The sequence below is a fragment of the Passer montanus genome, unplaced genomic scaffold (genome assembly GCF_014805655.1).
Source record: "Passer montanus isolate IOZ18808 unplaced genomic scaffold, ASM1480565v1 scaffold211, whole genome shotgun sequence".
Taxonomy (NCBI): Eukaryota; Metazoa; Chordata; class Aves; order Passeriformes; family Passeridae; genus Passer; species Passer montanus.
In genome coordinates, this window is record NW_024366715.1 from 207,046 (window position 1) to 226,903 (window position 19,858).

A 19,858-nucleotide genomic window follows, 5' to 3' on the forward strand; every position below is an offset into this window, starting at 1 on the left:
ACCTTGGGTTGGAGGGGACCTTAAATCCCATCCCATTCCACCTCCTGCCATGGCAGGGGCACCTTCCAGCCCAGGCTGCTCCAAGCCCCCATGCCTGGCCTTGGACACTGCCAGGGATGGATGGCTGCTCCCAGCTGAAGAGATACCATCTCCTCCCAAACTGGCAGCAAAGGGAAAGTCAGTGGTGCCCAGGCAGCTCTGCCAGGCTGCAGCAGCTCCTTGCAGGGTCAGCCCAGCACTGACCCCTTTGAATGTGTTTCCACTTTCCCTGCAACACCCCCAGTCCCTCTCCAGGGGACCCCAACCCCCTCCAGCCCCTGCTTTGCATTTATAGCTGCCACTTGCAGCTCTTTTATTGTTTTCTGCTGTTCATTTAAAAAAGGCATCTGACACCATCTCACTGTTCATGGAAGGAAACTATTTAGGGACACAACCAGTGGGTTTTGGAAAACTTACCATAACGGGAGAGCTGCGGTTCCTTCCAGGCGTGCACCCTCCCTGCTCCCTGCCAGCCAGCTCTGCTCAACGGGACACTTTTAATGGGATGTTAACAACTCCAAAAAATACCACAGAGCAGTTTTGGAGCAGAATAATTGGGAGTCAGCTGCAGCTGGGGGCTCTTCGTGCTTCCCCAGTGCTGTCCCTCTCACAGAGGGACGTCACATTCCCGTCACTGCTCTGAGTGTCCTTGGAGCCTGTCGGGTATGTTGGAAGCCAGGGTGAGCTGAGGAGCTTGGCAGGGCTGGGATTTGTGGGGAGAAATGGCTTTTTAAGGGCCTGGGGCTGTTAAACAACTCATCTGGAGCAGCACTTTGGAAGAGATTAAGGAGGAGAAGGGAAGGGGCAAGTTCTCCTCTCTGGTCTTGGCTGTGGCCATGGTGGGGGGGTCGTGTTGCCTCTGTGCAGCAGAATGAGAGCTCCTGTATGGCAGAAAATAATGGGGATAAATTGGGGATAGATGGTGAGGAACCCCCTTGGTATCCCCCATCCTCTGCTAACACCCCTCAGGAGACACAGTGGATTAAATTCCCTGTTTGTGGGGCTGCTGCTCTGATCTCGGGCAGCCCCTCCTGCCCCTTGCTTGGAATTCTTGGGCTGTTGCTTCTAAATTTATCCCTTTTGGGGCAGGAGGGGTATGGAGGAGGGTAGATGATAGATAAGGAGGAGGAAAAGCACTTCTTTCTCTCTGGGTCCATTGTCTAATCAAAGGGAGCCTGACTTTAAAGGCTCCTTGTTCAGCAGACAGGGAACATCCATCATTAAAAATGTTCAAGGGCTTTTGTTCCTCAGTACCTCTTTGAAATTGCTGGCAATGACCAGGCTCGGAGCAACCTGGTCTAGTGGAAAGTGGCCCTGCCCGTGGCAGGGGCTTGGAACACGACGGGCTTTAGGTCCCTTCCCTCCAGAAAAACCATTCCAGGATTCCAGGATTGTAAACAGAGCCTTGGCCGTGCTGCTCCTTCCCCTCCTCATCAGCCCCCAGGCAACACAACGAGGACCCAGCTCCCAGGAAAAGGAAGTTAAATGCAGGAGCTCCTTGGGCTGCTGGGATCTCCCCACCCCAAAACGCAGCATGCAGGAGGAATTGGCTTTTTTTCGTGTTCAGCCCCTCTCCCCATTTCCCTCTGAAACTGCACAGATGTTGCTGGAGCCAGAGAGGCGTTTGGGGAGAAACCAGGGATGTTTTCCTCTCTCTGGTGTGTAAAAAGGCTGGTGGGTATGGCCGTTTGACGAGGTTTAACCTGTAACAAAAACGCCAGACAGGGGAGGGAGGTGATGCACGGGGGGGGGTTCAGCTCTCAGATCTGCACCGCCTGTTTGGGTCATGGTTTATTAGGGTCGGGACGTGCTTTTGTCCCCTCCGATGGACAGCTCTGGGGCGGTACGGGGCCAGGACACTGCAGAGGGCTCTCGGCTGCGGGGGAGAGATGCGGGCAGGGAGGGGCGGGGGGCAGCAGCCCGTGCCCAGGATGCTGCTCTCGGCAGATCGATGCTAATCCCGTTGTCTGCGCTGCAGAGCCGGAACCGCCCCGAGGGCGACGGGCAGGAGCGAGGGGTAAATCGGGATGGCTCCCGAGTCCCTCCTGGCTGCCAGCTGAGCCTGAAAGAGGCGCAACAAGGGATCCTCAGCTTCCACAGAGGGCATGGAGCAGCTCTTGAGGGAAGGGCTCCTGTCTCTGGTGGTCATGGTTTGTGCCCGTCCTCAAAACCTCACCAGGAGGGAGGAGAAAAGAGAATTATCTTAGTGAGTTCCCTCCTTTGTGAGCTCCATCCTTTGTGAGCCCCAGCCTTTACTCCTGGCTCCTCTCCCCACATTTCATTGCTGCTTTTTCCCTCCACGTTTTCAGCCCGCAGGATAAAATCATCCCGGAGCTGCCAGCACAGCTGCCCCCTGTCCCCTCTGCCGCTGCATTTCCATGCCATCACACTCCTCCCAAAACGCGGCTCTTGCCGTTCTCCGGGTTTCTCCCTCCACATTTCCCAGTGGAGGATGCAGGTGGATGGGTTTTGCCTGGCCTGATTGAAATTCGGCTCAGCGCAGCCTGGCTGGCGATCAGCCCCGAGCGGCTGCAGCGGCACCGAGCATCCCCGGCCGGGCTGGGAGCGACGGGACCTGCTGGGCTGGGGCCCGAGCAGCCTCATGCGGGAGAAAACTGCTGCGAGGGGACGGCAATGCATCGCTCCGGTGCCCGGGGCAGGCTCGGGTGGAGAGGAGCGATCGCCAGCCCGGCCCCGCCACCGATGCGCTCTGCAGCCTCGGGCGCATCACTGAACTCAGATTCGGCTTTGATAGCCCCAGTCAAGGCTGCTGGTGCCGCTTCCGAAACGCTGCTTTGGCTTTTTCCTTGGGTTCTGCTCCTTTTTGTGGCTGGAGGAGCCCATTGTGTTCAGTAACTTTGACTTCCTGCATTAGACAGGCCATAAAATGCTGCGTGGTGCTGAGCCTTATTATTAGCATTTATTACTGCGGAGGGAACAGGCTCGGCGAGCGCAGCTCCATGGGTGGGGAGCTTTTTAAAGCAATCACCTACGGCCATGCAACCTGTTATGAAAGCTCTGCATAACCAGGATGAATTTGTTATGTTGGTAATTAGAGAAAAAAAATCAACCTCTCGTGACAGAGAAGAGCCCAGTGTGTTTGTTCTGGAAATTAGGGGGGTCGGCACGGCTGTTGGAGGTGTTTCCCCCCCATGTCAGGGTTGTTTTGCTGGTGCAGGTGGGGATGGTGGAGGTTGGCAGCCCAAGGAGCTGTGTTGGCTCCTGTGATGCCTGCCAGGAGCAGGGCTGGCTGCCTGGCTCTCCCTGTGGGCACAGGGGCCATGCTGGGGTAATTCCTGGGTAGGAAAATGCAGTGCTGAACTCCTGATCACACCTTCCCCAATCATCCTCTGCTTTCACACCATGCCCTGGGCATGGTCTGGGCTCAGAGCTGCCTCCTCCACCCCTGCTGACCAAGAGAACACTGAATTTAGCACTGAAAGCTCTGGTCTGGGCAGGATCTTATGGTGTGAGGGGCTTGAAGGGCATAAAATGGGACCCACGAGGCCAAAGCCAGAGGGGGATCTGGTTCTGGGTGGAAGGCAAGAGCCAGGAGAAGCCCTGAGACAGGGGAAGGGCAGGAGATGGGCACTGGAGCAGACTGCCCAGGGAGCTGGGGAGCCTCTCTCTGGAGATTCCACACCCACCTGGGTGTTCCTGTGTCCAGGTGACCCTGCCTTGGCAGGGGTTGGGCTGGGTCATCTCCAGATCTTCCAGGCCTGACCAACCTTCCCACCCTTCCATGGTCCTGTAAGAGCTGGCAGTGGGATGGGCACAGGCCAGGGCAGCACAGCTTGGGGGGCAGTTTGGGAAGGGATTCGTGGGCACCAGGCTTGCTGGGATGTTCCTCAGGAGCAGGACAGGAGCAGGACAGGTTTAACACAGAAGCCACAGCTTTGATCTTCATCCTTCTGCTCCCTGTGCCCACCTCCAGGGCTTCTGCCCACCTTGGCTTCTCCTATGGCTGTCAGCTCTGCCCCTGCACCACTGGGTGACAGTGCCACCACCTCCAACCACACCAGTACCTGTCACCACTCAACATGACCCCCAAAGTGACGGTCTCAAAGGCTTCTGTAGACCAAAACTCTGTGCAAAGGGCTTTGGGGGAGGCTGGAATTTTGCTACACCTGGATATATTTTTCCTCCCTCCTGTACAAAGGTGCCTGGGGAGGAGAAAGGATGACAGGAGCTGAGGAGCTTTGGGGCTGGATCCACCCCTGCAGCAGGTCCTGCAGGACCCTCCTTGCTGCTGGAGAAAGGCAGTGCAGGGAGAGGGAGAGGTGGGAGGACAGGCTGGACTCCTGGAGACACAGACAGGCTTCTCTCCCCTCTGATTTGGTTTAAATTAAGCCATCTGGTCACATTAAATGGTAAATTATCTCAGCTGCTGCTCCTCTCCCTGTGGCCAGACGGGAAGGGGAATCCTGGAGGGCTGCACCCCTGGCCCAGGCCCGAGGGAAGCGTGGATGCCAGGGAGGTGGGTGTGATGTCCCCCTCGGTATCCCGAGCAAACTGGAGCCAGTCACCTGGGAAGATCACAGCCCTGCTCCACTGGCCTCGGAGGAGGGCTCAGAGCCGGCCTCAAATCCATCTAATCAACCTGAGCGTGGTGTGCCCTTCCCTGTCTGGTGTCCTTGGGAGTCCTTCCCCGGGCAGCAGCGCCAGATCAGTGATCAGAGCTCTCAGCACGGTGCTGTGGCTTGGAGAAAGGAGGGGAGGCACTTTTACCAGGAGAGAGGGGCTGGAGCAGCCACGGGCAACGACAGCCTGAGGCTGGAGCAGGACCCAGCTTAGCCCAGGGGGGGATTTTGCCCCATTTCTGCCAATTCCCCCCTGTTTTTTACCTTCCTGGTGCTCCAGGGATGTCTTCAGCCTGCCCTGGGTGGGCACCCATGGTTATGGGGAGGGACCCTCTCCTCTTAAGGCAGCTCACAGGCTCACCCAGCCCCTGTGGGGGTCCCAGCCAGGTCCCCTCAGTGTGGGCTGCCAGCCCCTGGCTGAGCCTCACTGAATGCCCTCTGCCCCTTCCAGGCTGGGTGGTCACCTGTGCCAGTGTCCTGGAATCCTGGAATGGGTTGGGTTGAAAAGTCCTTAAAGCTCATCCTGTTCCACCCCCTGCCATGGGCAGGGACACCTCCCACCAGCCCAGGCTGCTTCCAGCCCCATCCTGGCCTTGGGCACTGCCAGGGATCCAGGGGCAGCCACAGCTGCTCTGGGCACCCTGTGCCAGGGCCTGCCCACCCTCACAGGGAGAATTCCTTCCCAATATCTGTGTATTCCTGTCCTCTGACAGTTTGAACCCATTCTCCTTTGTCCTGTCACTCCAACTCCTGATGAGGGATCCCTCTCCAACTTCCCTGTAGCCCCTTCAGACCCTGGAAGGAGCTGTGAGGTCTGCACACAACCTTCTCTTCTCCAAGCTGGACATTCCCAGCTCTCTCTGCCTGTGTCACACTTAGCAACACACACAACTGCCACTCTCCATCAGTGCAGCACCCGATGCTGAGCCAGCCAAACCCACCATCCCAAACCAGCCCCTCAAATGCAGCACCCCAAAGCCAGCATCCCCAAACTCAGCATCCTAAACCAGCCCCCTGAAACCCAGCACCCCAAACACAACACCCCAAACCCAGCACCCCAAACCCAACACCCCAAACCAAACACCCCAAACCAGCCCCCAAGCCCAGCCACTGGCCCGGGGAGCACACAGGCTGTGGGTGCTCACTGCCAGCTCCTCACTGCCACCTCACCCATCATCAGTGAGGAGCTGTGAGCTCCCTGCAGGGCTGTGCCAGGGACATGCCAGCCTGGTGCCACCAGCGCCCTTAGTGGGGACAGCAGCACTGACAGGGAAGGGCTGGGAGGTCATCAGTTCTGGGGGGAGAACTGGAGTACCCCCAAACCAGCCCCCAAACCCAACATCCCAAACCAGCCCCCAAACCCAGCACCCCAAATGCAGCCCCCCACACCAAACACCCCAAACCAAACACCCCAAACCAGCCCCCAAGCCCAGCCACTGGCCCGGGGAGCACACAGGCTGTGGGTGCTCACTGCCAGCTCCTCACTGCCACCTCACCCATCATCAGTGAGGAGCTGTGAGCTCCCTGCAGGGCTGTGCCAGGGACATGCCAGCCTGGTGCCACCAGCGCCCTTAGTGGGGACAGCAGCACTGACAGGGAAGGGCTGGGAGGTCATCAGTTCTGGGGGGAGAACTGGAGTGGAACAAGTGGGTGAGAAGAAGAAACAGCAGGAGACAGAGGGGGCATTCAGGGCTCCAAAGTGCCTCTGGGCGCTGGTAAAGCTTCCCTGGGAAGCCAGGGAAGGGATGGATGCTGGTCCTCAGGGCAGAATTTGCCCACTCCAGTGTCCCAGCAGTGTCTGTGTCCCCAGCTCTCCAGTGGCCCTGGAGAGCACCTCTGTCCAGCCGTGCAATGGTCACTGTGGCTCTGAGCATGCAAAGGACACCCACTCTGCCTGGGATAAAAGGGACAGAATCACAGAATTCCGAGTGGGAAGGACCCACCAGGATCACCCAGCCCAACCCCTGCCCTGCACAGACACCCCAAATCCCACCCTGGCATCCCTGGCAGTGCTGTCCAAACTCTCCTGGAGCTCTGGCAGCCTCGGGGCTGTGCCCATTCCCTGGGGAGCCTGGGCAGTGCCAGCACCCTCTGGGGGAAGAACCTTTCCCTGATCTCCAGCCTGACCCTCCCCTGACACAGCCCCAGCCATTCCCTTGGATCCTATCTCTGTCACAGGGAGCAGAGACCACAGCTGTCCCCCTGCTGTCCCCCTGCTGTCCCTTGGGAGGATGTTGAAGACACCACCGAGGTCTTCCCTCATCTCCTTCTCCAGGCTGAGCAGAGCAAGTCCCCTCAGCCCCTCCTCATTAGGCCCCTCCAGACCCTTCCCCATCCTCGTGGCCTCCACTGGATGCCCTCCAGTGGCTTCACATCTTTTTTATATTGTTTTTATATTGTTTATATTCTATATTGTGCTGCCCAAAAGTGCCCCAGGGCTGGAGGTGAGGCTGCCCCGGTGCAGAGCAGGGCAGAGCAGGACAATCCCTGGCCTGGCCTGGCCAAGGGTGCTGTAAAGAGTGACCAAGGCCCCCTCCTGCTCCCCTCCCTTGTCCCTCCACCTCTCAGAGCCCTCTCACAGCCGCGCTGCTCTGAGCACGGCAGGAGCTGTGCCCTGGCTCTGCTCCAGCCCACGTGCCCAGCTCTGGCCCAGCCTGCAGCAGCTCTGGGTGTCCTGGGCCTCCCCCAGGAGCATCTGGAAGCAATCCACGTTCCCAGAGCTCCTGGCAGTGGGCTGGCTGGTCCCAGGGTTCAGTGGGGGCTGTCCCAGTGAATCAGCCATGGGAGGAAGGGGTTACATCCAGAGTCCAGGTTGTGGCACCTGACACTCACCTGATAAAACATTTTCTGAAGCTGTAGGGTCTCCTCTCCATGTCCTGGGTGTCTCCTGGGGTCAGGCTCTTCCTCTGAGGGGCATTTTGGGCCATCTCACCCCATCTGTACCTCTGTTTGTCAGCCTGAAGCTCATGGATGCTCCAAGCTCCTGACAGACCAGGATCCTGGATCCAGACTGGTTTGTGCTGAAATTCAGATCCAGGAGTTGATGGAGAACCTCCAGGACTGAATGTGCAACAGGACTTTCACAGGACCCCAGCTGAGAAGGTTTACAGTGAGCCACAGTTTCCCACCCTCAGTTCTTCTGTCCCATCTCCCAGGCAGGATTTGGGGAGATTTTCTCCAGCAGCAGCAAAATCCTCCCAGCAGCTCCAGCCTGCATTTGAGTGAGGTGTGAGAAACCACCTCAGTGCCAAATGCTGAGCACGCAGGCAAAGCCCAGGCAGAGCCCAGGGAGGAAGGGGCTGCAGCAGCTCACCCACTTTGGTTTGCTGGGAATGCTCTGAGTGCGTCACTGGTGTTCCTGTGGTTAGAACCTGATTGTTGGCAGCCTCAACTTTGGGGGGATTTTGCACCAAAAAGGAGTAGCCAGGGTCTCTTAAAGCATTCTGGAGAGATTTGAAGAAAAATAGAAGCTCTGAGTATCTTCAGGGCCTGGGATTTGCTCCTGTACCTGTGCTACTCCACCTGCCCGTGGGACGGTTTGGAGGAGCTTTCATGGAAATCCAGGCTGGACTCTGGTGCAGAAATCTCACCAGTGAAACCTTGGGGCTGGACATCCAGCACGGTGCAGGTTAAAATCCTGCTGGGCAGAGGGGTGGGGGAGCTCCCTGGGAGGCAGGGCCTCGTCAGGGATCTATTCCCTCAGAGGGATCCCCATTTTCTGGTTTATGATGTGCTCTTGTCTTCATTTTCTGCTGGATCCTATCAAGTCAACAATTCACAAGGCTTGGAGAAGCCTGGGCAGCTGGGGAAGTGCCACAAAAAGGCTGAAGGTGAGTTGCAGGTAAGGAGATTTGGGGGAAGGTAGAGATGGAAAGCCACAGAGAAGAAGCCAGGGGCAAAGCAGCATTCCCCTTTCCTGCTGGAGGGCAGCAGGCAATCCTGCCTCTTCCCACTCAGCCAGACAAAATCCCCACGGACACCTGAGAAATGCCAAACCAAAGGGGTCAGCATGAGGGGGAGGCTGCTGTGGTGGGATGAAACTCAGGGCTGGGAATGAATGACTTGTGAAAGGAATGGATGAGGGGCAGAGCTGGAAGGACAGATCATGCCTGCAGGGAAGATGATGAGCCAGTGGCTGCAGATGAACGGAGGCTTCCCAAGGACAGCAGCAGGGACAGGAGACTGGGGGGAGATGAAAGGGTTAAACCAAGGGACTGGCTCCTCCTCAGCACCAGCCTGGGGTTTTGCACTGGTCTGTGTTTCTCCCCTGGCAGTGTTTCAGTGCACTAACCCATGTGTGCACACACTGCTCTTCCCCCAGGGCTGCCTTGGAAAAGAACCTCTCCCGTCTGCGGGGCCTTATTAGCTCCAGGAACCGCTGATTTTCCACAGGTGTCAGATGAGAAAATTGAGATGTAAAGCAGAGAAACAGCTTGGCCCAAGGTGGAAAATAAATTGGGTTTGGGGCTATGGCTGGACCCGCTGTTTTCTCACGGCAGGCTGGGATGTGCCTTTGCCTTTGAGCAGGGGCTGCTCCCAAGCATCAGGACCAGGAGTAGATCTCATCCTGCCCACGGAGGTTTAATCTAATTCAAGATTACAGAGGTTCTGAAAGCCTTGTTTGGTGCCTGGACGAGGCTGCAGACGGGAATATTCCACGCTGGGTGCTCTTGACTGGTGATCAGCAGCACCCTGAAGCCAGAGGGGGCCGGACCTGCTGCGCTTTGTCCTGGGCCAGCCCTGTTGCTATTCTTGCTCAGCCCTGTCTGCTCTTTTTTTGGGCTGGTTTTTGTCCTCAGCCTGTCAGACACCCCATCTCCCAGACAGGAGAGATGAAAATGAGCTCTCGTCCTCTCTGGAGGGGAAGATCAGGGAGAGACACAGAGAAAAAGTGAGGGAAATTAAGCAGAAATAGCTTCAGGGGTCATTTAAAAATATCCCCACGACTGCCTTAAATATATATTTAGCAAGAATTCATAGTCCATGGCTGAAGGAGCTCCAGGCACCAAATGTACAGTGTGGTTTTTGATAAAGACCCACAGGATTTATCACGACTTAGAGGGGAAGAAGGAGGAATGGAGATGGGAGGGAGCTGAGGGAGAGCCCAGGGCAGGAGGAGGCTGCAGGGCTGCTCCCGTGCCTGTGAGCTGCCCCCACACTGCATAAAACCACATGTTGAACCTTTTGGGTCTCTAAAACCAGCTCCTTTTCCATCAGGATCTCCCAGCAGGTGTCCTGCTGATGGGGTTGGACTGGCACCCAAGCTGTGAGACCCTGTGGGTCCCACCAGGGCAGGTTTGTGGTGACATTGCCCTGTTTTTCATGGCTCTCCTTTGGGAGTAACAGTTCCTGGTGCCTCTGCTGGACAAGGACAGCCTGGCTTGGGTCCTTGTCCTTGTGGAGGCTGGGAGCACCTGAGGAGGTGCAGGAGTCAGCCCAGCCCTTCTGGAAGGGAACTGCAGATGGGCCACCCAGAGGGATGGGAAAGCATGGAATGAAATCCATAATGCAGCATCCACGAGGAGACACAAGGGGCAGGTATGGTCCCACGGGATGAAGAGCACGGAGCCACCATGGGGATGAAGCTTGGTGGGTGTGAATCACCTGGAGTGACACTCTGCTCTTTGCAGAGTTGGGATTGAGATCCCAAAGCATGGCCCAGCTCCCAGGTCTCTGGAAATGAGAAGATTCCCTTGTTCCTCGGATCATCCTGGGCTAAAACCCCCTCTGAGGAGCAGCCCAGGTCTGCCCAGGAGCTGTGCCACCAGCCAGCACCATGAATTATTCACGGCTCCTCCATAGGGTGGAGGATCCCCTTACACCTGGAGAAGGGTCTCCTTGAGCAGCACAGCCTTGCCCAGAGCTGTCGGCTTGGAAACACAAGATCTTGAGGGAATTGAACTCACACTTTTCCTCCTCAGGTCCAGCACTGCTCCAACAGCAAAGTCAGGAGAGGTTTTGACTTTGGGGCCTGACTGAAGGTTGGTGGGTGTCTCCTTACAGACCCACGGCCTTATTGATTGTCTCCTGCCTGAGTTCCCTCCCATCCAGGCTGGAACTGTTCCCCTCGGGATGACAAATGGAGCTGCCAGCCTCTGGCTTATTTTAATTGCCATTTTTCCTTCTCCTGGTGACACAAAGACGTGATGAATCCAGGCTGGAGCACCTGAGACAGGATGTGCTGGGGGCTCGGTGGGGGCATCACCCACCTCCACATATGGAAAAAATCTCCCTGAACCCCCTAATGTGGGGAAACTGAGGCACTGGAGCTGGTTAGGAGGAGGTGGGAAATTGTCTGCAGGTGAATGGGATGAGAAACCAGTTTGGGGGTGCCTGTGCATCGCAGGGGATGGGAAGGGCAGATAAAAAGGAAAAATCCTGGAGTTTTGTGATGAGCACGTGTCCCCAGAGCTGAGGGGTCCCAGGCACCTTCCCTGGGCTCTCACCTGTGCCCTGGGGTGAAGCATCTCAGCACAGCACCTTTTGCACTTGGGAAGGTGTTGGAGGGGAAGGAAGGTGTCAGGAGGATTTGGTCTGTTCTCCTCCAGGGCTGCAGGCAAGGCCCCGAAGGGACAGGGACAGGGACAGGGACAGGGACAGGGACAGGGACAGGGACAGGGACAGGGACAGGGGAGGACGTGCTGCTTGGCATGGCACACTCCACTCCCCCCGTGGCTGGAGCCTGTCACGGGGAAGAGCTGCCAGACGTGACACACACCACCCTGAAGGTGAGGGGAGATGGGCACGATCCTTAGAGGTGTGGGAGAGAGGTGTGAGGTGCCTGGAGCTGGCTGGCACATGGGGCTGTGTCTTGGGGCCATCTCCCTCGTCTCCCTGTGTGAGTGCCGGGCGCTCCGCAGGCTCCTGCCCAGCGCCTCCCTTCCCGGCCGCTTGTGCAAATGGCTGGAAAATGTCATTTGCCGCAGGCTGTGTCCTTGTTCCTCCCCGCTGGGACACAGGGAAGGGCACAGGTCTCGCTGCTGGTCTCGCTGTCTGGCTCCTCGGAGCATCCTTAGCGCTGCCTCTCCCTCCCGGAGCAAGTGCCACTTGTCCTGCAGACACGTCACACGCAGCGGTGACGCTGTAGCTCAGCTCGGGGCTGGGGGGGACCCCCATTTTCCCTCCCTCTCCCTATCCACGGAGAATCCTTTGCCAAAGGCAGCCGGGAGCCCTGGCTGGGATGGAGTCTCTGGCGTTTGGGTGGTTTTGGGCACTTCTGGCTGTGTGATGGGTCCCCTGCAGAGCTGCCACCTGCCTGGTGTCTGCCCAGCAAGGCCAGCCCGTCCGTCACTCCCGGCCGTGCCACCGTGCGTGGCAGGGACATGGCTCCAGCGCTGAAAGGCGCCGGGATCGCTGCGGGAGCGCACACGGGCCGAGCCCTCCCGGGCCCTGCAGCTCCTCCGAGCAGGGAGGAGCTGAGGCAGCCGAGGTGGCCGTGGCCCAGGTCCCTGCCTCTCGGTGGAAGGCTCTGGGAGGGAGCACCGTGTCAGTCTGGGCTCCTCTGAGCACAGGGAACGCTTGGAAGGCAAAGGCAGCAGCTTGCAGGGGGCAGATGGGCCGGACACAGAGCAGAGCCAAAGCCCCTGAAGCCCGTGGATGTGTGCGGCTTCCCAGGGCTCCTCCTGGCTTCCTCGGGCTGCATCCCTGCGGGAGGAGCCGCGGGGCTCGGCCACGAGCGAGGGATCGGGGCTGGCACCCCAAATCAGGTGGCTCCATCCCGTACAGACATCTCCGTCCTGAGTGGGGCCATTCTCAGCAAGTCCCCGGGAGGGAAACGGGACCAAGAGCACGGGGGACCCCTGGGTGCCCAAAGCTCTGGAATTGTGGGTTCATGTCCGTGCAGCAGCTCTCCTCAGGATGCAGGGCTTTAGAGAAGGATGCGGCCCTGCAATGCAATCCCTGATCCTGCCTTAATTCTCCCTGTACTTTGGGGGTTTATTCTTCCCTCTCCATTAATCTCTGAATATTAGGTGGAAAGCGAACAATTACCGTGCTAATGGCTCCATAAATTCCTTCATTACTTATTAAACTCCATCCCTCCCCACGCAGCGGAGGAAAAGAGGCGAAATGGAGAAGAAAAGGGAGCGGAGGGGGGTGAGGAGCCAGGGCAGAGGGTCTCGGGCTGGGCTGCGGCGGCGGGGCCGGCTCAGAGGCGGTCATTCACGGGCTGTCGTTGCCCTCTGCCGGCAGCGGGACGGGCAGGGGCTGCCTGCCCTGCTCTGCCCTGCTCTGCCCTGCTCTGCCCTCCCTGCTCTGCGGGCACAGCCCCGGCACCCCCGGGCACAAGGCTGGGGAGCCGCGAGGTGTCGGGGGCTGCTGGTGCTGAAGATGCTCCGCAGAAATCGCTGCCTGGGGACCCAAATCCCTCGGGGACGGTGCTCAGCAGAGCTCAAGGCAACACGAGCTTGGCTTTAGCAGCGGTTTAACCCGGCAGCGGCACGGGCAAGGGTGAGGAATCCCGAGCTGTCTCCATCCCGAGCTTTCCCGGCTGCGGGGAGAGATCTGCTCCTTCTCTGTTTCCTCGAGGTGCTGCCTGGCTGCTCGCTGCCAGAGCTCCCCGGCATCCCGCAGCGGGGATGCTCTCCAGTTTCCCTGCTGCTGGCCAAGGCGAGCTCCGGGCCGCTGCGGGGATCGCAGCCGCCGTGCCGGGGAAGCTGCGCCTCCGTTCGGGTCGGAGAGCGGGGCAGCTCCGCTCCCGGGAGGGCTCTTGTGGCCTCGCCTAAGTGGAGCTAATGGATTTCCATGTCTCCAACAGCCAGCTGGGACACGAGCGCATCTCGGCAGCTCGGCTGAATGCAAAACTGCAAGCAGGCAAATGCCTCCCCGGCAGAGGGGCTCGCAGGCCTGCCGGGATCAGGGGATTGGAGAGGGAGCTCCGGGATCCATCCAAGGAGCCCACTGCATCTCCTCCTCCATCAGGCCCACCTGCTCGTCTGTGATCTGCTGGGTTTGGAAAGGAAAAGGCAAAGTTAAACCCCAAGATAATGTTTGGGGGGTTTTGTGGTTTGTTTTGTTTTTTTTTTTTTTCCCCCAGAGAACAGCCAATTTCTGTGGTTCTGCGACACCCAAGTGTCCTGTGGGATGAGCCCAGCTCTGCAGAGGGACGTGGATGCCCAAGTCCCAGGGACACCAGCTGTAATTAGATGTTTAGATCTAGGCCAGGGGCTCAAGGGCCATCTGGCACCTGAATTATTCATACACTTTTATCTAAGCACAGGCAGAGCAGAGCACAGCGCTCCTTCTCCAGCCTGGGCCCAGGGGAAGATTCCTGCTTGTGCCAGATCGTTTTTCATGGCCTGACAAACGTGATCCTCTCCAGAGCTCCTTCCCAGTGCTGAGATGCCTTTTCCCAGCACCAAACCTGCTCCAAAACACACCAGAGCTGCCAAACAGAGATCCGTGCAGATCCACAGAGATCCACATCCCCAGCAGCTGATGCGGAGGTGGAAAAATCCAGGAGGAGAAGTCTCCCCTTGGAAGGAGCAGTTCAGGAGGAGTGAAATCAGATTAAATGTCTATCAGGAGGGCCCGTTCCTGTGGTGATGTGGCCCAGTGCTCCCCCCCAAGGTGTCTTTTACCCTGTGACTCATCTGCTGAGGAATTTTAATCCCTGTCTTTCTCTCCCAACCCCAGGCACCATTGGGGAGAGAAGAGGACCGTGGAGACAAGTCTCTATCACTTGTTGTTAACGTGATGCATTTCTTCTTCAGCCACGGAGCTGTGCCAGGTTTTACCAGATGTAACTGAAAAATTTCAGATGAAGCTGAAATGTGGCACATTATGGTTTTCTGCGCACTTTTCTCTCACATCACTGAGTGATTCTTCAGTGATTCTTCTCTGAGCAACCTGGGCTAGTGGAAGGTGGCCCTGCCCATGGCAGGAGGTGGAAGGAGATGAGCTTTTTGATGAACCCAAACCAGTCTGGGGTTGCATAATCCTATAGACACAACTGGAGATGCAGGAGAGGAGCTGGAGGGGAGAGATTTCTGCATGGGATGTGGAAACATCTGATCCAGACTGCAGTGATGCTTTCTTCTTGTACACTGGGATATTCTGCTCCCTAAAACATGCTGGCTGCTGGGTCTCACTGCTCAGTCAACTCCAACCCAGCCTCCAACACCCTTCCTAGCAGCTCTGGAAGGGAGGTTTTGCTGTCAAACAGTACAGTCTTGACAGAATAACAATTTGTCCACAGGAAAACCATAAGCCTGAGCTTTATCCTTCAGCTGTGTCTCTGTGGGAAGCAGCTGGATCCAGCTGGGAGCAGCAGCTGGAACAAGCCCTGTGACAGATCCACAGATCAGCCACGGCTCCTCCTGCACATCTTTGTGTCCCTTCTTCTGATCACACCACCCAGCTGTGTCCCTCAGCTTCCCCATGGTGATCCCCACACCCCGAGCTCCTGAGCCACCACAGGAACCTCCGCTGGGTTCAGGTGGTTCCACAGAAGAATCTCAGTTTCAGAAGCTTGGTGTATGTTTTAAACAGAATTCCTGTCACTCCAAGGTCTGTATTTAAAGATCATGGAGCATCCAGTTCTGCTGCCCCAAACATCAGAAGGATTTGGAAGTGTTGGAGTGAGTCCAGAGCAGGCCATGAAGTTGCTGAAATAACTGGAGCATCTCCACCATGGGGCCTGGCTGGGAGAGCTGGGAATGCTCAGCCTGCAGAAGAAAAGGCTCTGGGGAGACCTTAGAGCCCCTTCCAGGGACTAAAGGGACTCCAGGAGAGCTGGAGAGGGACTTGGGGCAAGGGCCTGGTAGGACAGGATGAGAGGGAATGGCTCCCACTGCCAGAGGGCAGGGCTGGATGGGATATTGGGAAGGAATTGTTCCCTGTGAGGGGGGGCAGGCCCTGGCACAGGGTGCCCAGAGCAGCTGTGGCTGCTCCATCCCTGGCAGTGTCCAAGGCCAGACTGGACAGGGCTGGGAGCAGCCTGAGACAGTGGAAGGTGTCCCTGCCATGGCAGGGGATGGCACTGGATGGGCTTGAAGGTCCTTTCCAAACCAGTCTGGGATCCTGTGATTCAACATCCATTGCAGCCAGCTGTTAGTGGGCTTCCCCAAGCCTCAGGACTGGGACTGGTCCTGTTAAATCTCTTTATCCATGATCTGGATGAGGGGGTCAAGGGCACCATTTTCAGTTCACAGACAACACCCGTGGATCTCCTGGAGGGCAGGAAGGCTCTGCAGAGGGATCTGAACAGGTTGGGTCCATGGGCTGAGGGTCAACAAGGCCACGTGCCAGGTCTTGCCCTTGGATCACAAGAGCCCCCTGGAACACTCCAGGCCCTCCATGGTCTTGGAAGGTTTTCCAACCTTGAATGACTTCACAATCAGCCATTCACCACCACTGGAACCCTCCCACGACTTCAGGGTGCCAGAAGACGACAGGGCAGGGACAGCCACAGCTAAAACAATCCCATCCTATCCTCCCTGGGCTGGATTAACTCCTGGGAGACATGGGATTTCTGGGGGGTGACACAGAGACATGAGGGCACTGCACTCAGTGAGGGAACATTGTACTTCCTGATCTCCTGATTTCCAACCACTCGGGCTGGGATTGTCCAACATAGTCCAGAGAAGCTGGAGCACCAGCTTTCCATGGAGCCCTTCCCACTCCAGTGCAGCTCCAGGGAATTCCTCCCCAGGAGCTGCTGGATTTCGATGTGTTTAGATGGCAGACAAGAAGAAGGACTGGAGAATGTGAAATTTGGGTTTAGAAGGTGAAACTGAGAGTTTGGAGAGTGAAATTGCGGGTTGGGGTGAAACTGAGGTTTGGTGCCGTGAAATTGGGGTTTCGAAGGTGAAACTGAGAGTTTGGAGAGTGAAATTGGGGGTTGGAGGGATCAAACTGGGGTTTGGTAGGGTAAAATTGGGGTTTCAAAGGTGAAACTAAGAGTTTGGAGAGTGAAATTGGGGGTTGGGGGTAAAACTGGGGGTTTGTGGGATGGTGTTAAAGTTTGGAGGGTGAAATTGGGGTTTGAGAGGATAAAGCTGCGGTTTGGTGGGGTGAAAGTGGAATTTCGAAGTGAAATTGCAGTTGTGGGGGTGAAATTGGAGTTTGGAGGGTGAAATGGGGTTTGATGGGATCAGACTGGAGTATGATGGGGTGAAATTAGGGTTTGTTGGCACAAAATTAATGTTTGGGGTATGGAAATAGGGGTTTAGGATAAAAATAAACTGGGGTTTGGTAGGGTAAAATTGGGGTTTCAAAGGTGAAACTAAGAGTTTGGAGAGTGAAATTGGGGGTTGGGGGTAAAACTGGGGGTTTGTGGGATGGTGTTAAAGTTTGGAGGGTGAAATTGGGGTTTGAGAGGATAAAGCTGTGGTGTGGTGGGGTGAAATTGGAATTTGGAAGGGAAATTGCAGTTGTGGGGGTGAAATTGGAGTTTGGAGGGTGAAATGGGGTTTGATGGGATCAGACTGGAGTATGATGGGGTGAAATTAGGGTTTGTTGGCACAAAATTAATGTTTGGGGTATGGAAATAGGGGTTTAGGATAAAAATCAGGATCTGGTGGGATGAAATTCGTGCCTGGGGGAAGAAATTGGGATTTGGGATGTCAGGATTAGGATTTGGGAAAATGAAATGAGGGTTTGGTGGGTGAAATTAGGTTCCACGGGATGAAATTAGGATTTAGGGGGGTGAAATGAGTGGTTGGAGTATGAAATTGGGGTTTGAAGGATGGAATAGAAGAGGGTGATATTAGGGTTTGGTGAGATGATATCGGGGTTGAGGTGTGAAATCGGAGTTTACGCAGGACAGTTAAAGCTTGGGGAATGAATTTTGGGTCTGGGTGGAGAAGTGAAGGTTTGGAGGGGCTGACATGAGGGTTTGGAGTGAAATTGGGGGTTGAGGGAATCCAGCTTGGTTGTGAAATTGCAGGGCTCAGGGTGAAACTGGAGCTTGGCTGTTGAATTTACGGTTTTATTGGGGGAAATTGGTGTTTCAGTGTGGAAATTGGGCAGCAGTTCCAGCAGCTCTGCCCCAGCTTTGTCCCCCTTTGAACCACTCTCTTTCTCATCTCCATTTCCCACAGGCAGAGCAGAGCAGGGGGAAGAGGAGGGCCCCAGGTGGCAGCGGGATCCTCACAAAACACAGGGATTATAGGAGGATCCTCACAAAATACAGGGATTATAGAAAGGTCCTAACAAAACACCAGGATTAGAGGTGCTCCTGTTCCACAGGAGCCGGGATTCCCTGACCCTGAGGCCTCCTTCACCTCAGACTAACCCAAACTTCTTCCCCATCGCTGAGAACCTCCGAGCTCCAACTCCCTAAGCAAACACGGCACTGCTGGCGAGAGCAGGAATGTAGCAGGATAACCACCGCGATGTGAAGCTTTAAATGGGAAATAGTTCAAGCGGTTTGCTGTCCCGGATCACGGAGTGGCCGTGCTCCCAGACAGTCCCTGCAGCTACGCAGGGTTCCAGACGCGGCAGAGCAGCGCCCGGCCCCGGGGAGCCGCAGAGCTGAGGGGCTGCCGCAGCCGCCGGCAGCGCTATCCTGCATTCCCGGTGCGGACACGCACGAGGAAACAGGGAGAGGGTGAGGCTGGCACTGAATGCAGCCGAGCTCCCTCCTCTCGCCCCGCGGGGGGCTCAGCCCAGCCCGCTGAGGGCAGGGACGGGCAGCGCTGGCGCAGCTCCGCTCCGCACCGCGGCTCGCCGTGCTCTGAGCCCTCAGACGCCGCCGCACCGTGAGCTCTGCCGAGGAACGCCCCCATTCCCGCGGGGACCAATCACAGCCAGAAGAAGCCTGATTGATATTTGTCCTAGCCAATCAGCACTCTGCCTGTCTGCACCCAATCAGACGCCTGGGGACGTTTTCTCGCCCAATGATAAACCAGGAACGGAGTAGGGAGTGGGGCGCACTTTTCCGTGAGCGGCGTAGGGATCAGCCAATCACATCAGCTAAATGTGTTGACCAGTGACCAATGAGCAAAGGGAGCGGGGACAGAGCAACTCGCGAGATTTTGAGAGGTACGATGGGAACCCACATTTCAGCGAGCGAGCCAATGGCGAAGGGCGGGGCGGGGCCGCAGAACTGTTACTGTAACTGGCAGGGAGGAGAGCCAATCAGAAGGCGGAGCTAAGTTCTGCCCAGTGCTCAATGGGCAGCGAAAATCCTCCCATGGTTGAGCTGCCACGACTGACAGGTAGGACCGTCCAATGAGATCGCCGCGCCCTTTCTAACTGCCCAATGAGCGAGCGGGGCTGGGAGGCGCGCGACGGCGGCAACTCCCGCCCCCCCCTCGGGAGCACGGGGCTGGCTGGCAGACCGACAGCGCAGCGGGCCAATGGGAACGCGAACCGCCGGGAGGTGGGCGGAGCACCCCCGCGGCGACAGCCAATGGGCGAGGGCGTCGCCCCGGGCAGCCAATGGGCGCGGGGGGGGCGGCGCGCGCTGCCGGCGCGGCTCCCAAGATGGCGGCGGGTGCGTGAGCGGGGCGGTCGGGGAGGCCCGGCGGGAGCGCGGCCGCCGCCGCCATGAAGGGCAAGGAGCGCTCGCCCGCCAAGGCCAAGCGCTCCCGGGGCGGCGAGGACTCGGCGTCCTCCTCCTCCTCCTCGCGCGGCAGCAAGAAGCCGAGCGGCTCGTCCGGCGGCGGCTCCAACGGCGGGAAAGCGGCGGCGGCGTCCGGCGAGAGCAACAGCGGGAGCGGCCGGCGCGGCGCCCACGCGGACAAGGGCGGCCGCGCCGGCAGCCGCGAGTACGAGAGCGGTTCGGCGGCGGCCGCGGGCGGCGGGAGCCGGCACGGCTACGGCGGTAAAACCGCGGAGGCGTCGCGAAGCAGCAGCAGCCGCGGCGGGGAATCGCGGGCGGCCGCCGCCGCCTCCTCCTCGTCCTCCTCGTCGGAGCTGGGCGGCGGCGAGTACAAGACGCTGAAGATCAGCGAGCTGGGCTCGGCGCTGAGCGACGAGGCGGTGGAGGACGGGCTCTTCCACGAGTTCAAGCGCTTCGGCGACGTGAGCGTCAAGATCAGCCGGCTCCCGCCCGGCGCCGGCGCCGCCGACGAGCGCGTGGCCTTCGTCAACTTCCGCCGGCCCGAGGACGCGCGCGCCGCCAAGCACGCCCGCGGCCGCCTCGTGCTCTACGACCGCCCGCTCAAGATCGAGGCCGTCTATGTCGGCGGAGGCAGCGGCCGCCGGCGCAGCAGCCGCTCCCCGGCGCTGCTGGACAAGGAGTCTCCCTACGGCGCGGCCGCGGTCGGGGCGGTGGCGGCCGCCGTGCGGCACCC

General features: G+C 58.0%; 1 protein-coding gene across 1 annotated transcript in view; it reads left to right on the forward strand.

The window, feature by feature from the left end:
* Window positions 1-19,017: 19,017 nt before the first annotated feature.
* RBM15 (RNA binding motif protein 15) overlaps window positions 19,018-19,858 on the forward strand; it is a 7,718-nt gene continuing 6,877 nt past the window's right edge. The window contains exon 1 of the mRNA XM_039709531.1: window positions 19,018-19,858. Coding sequence (XP_039565465.1) covers window positions 19,110-19,858 — 749 coding nt within the window. The 5' untranslated portion in view covers window positions 19,018-19,109.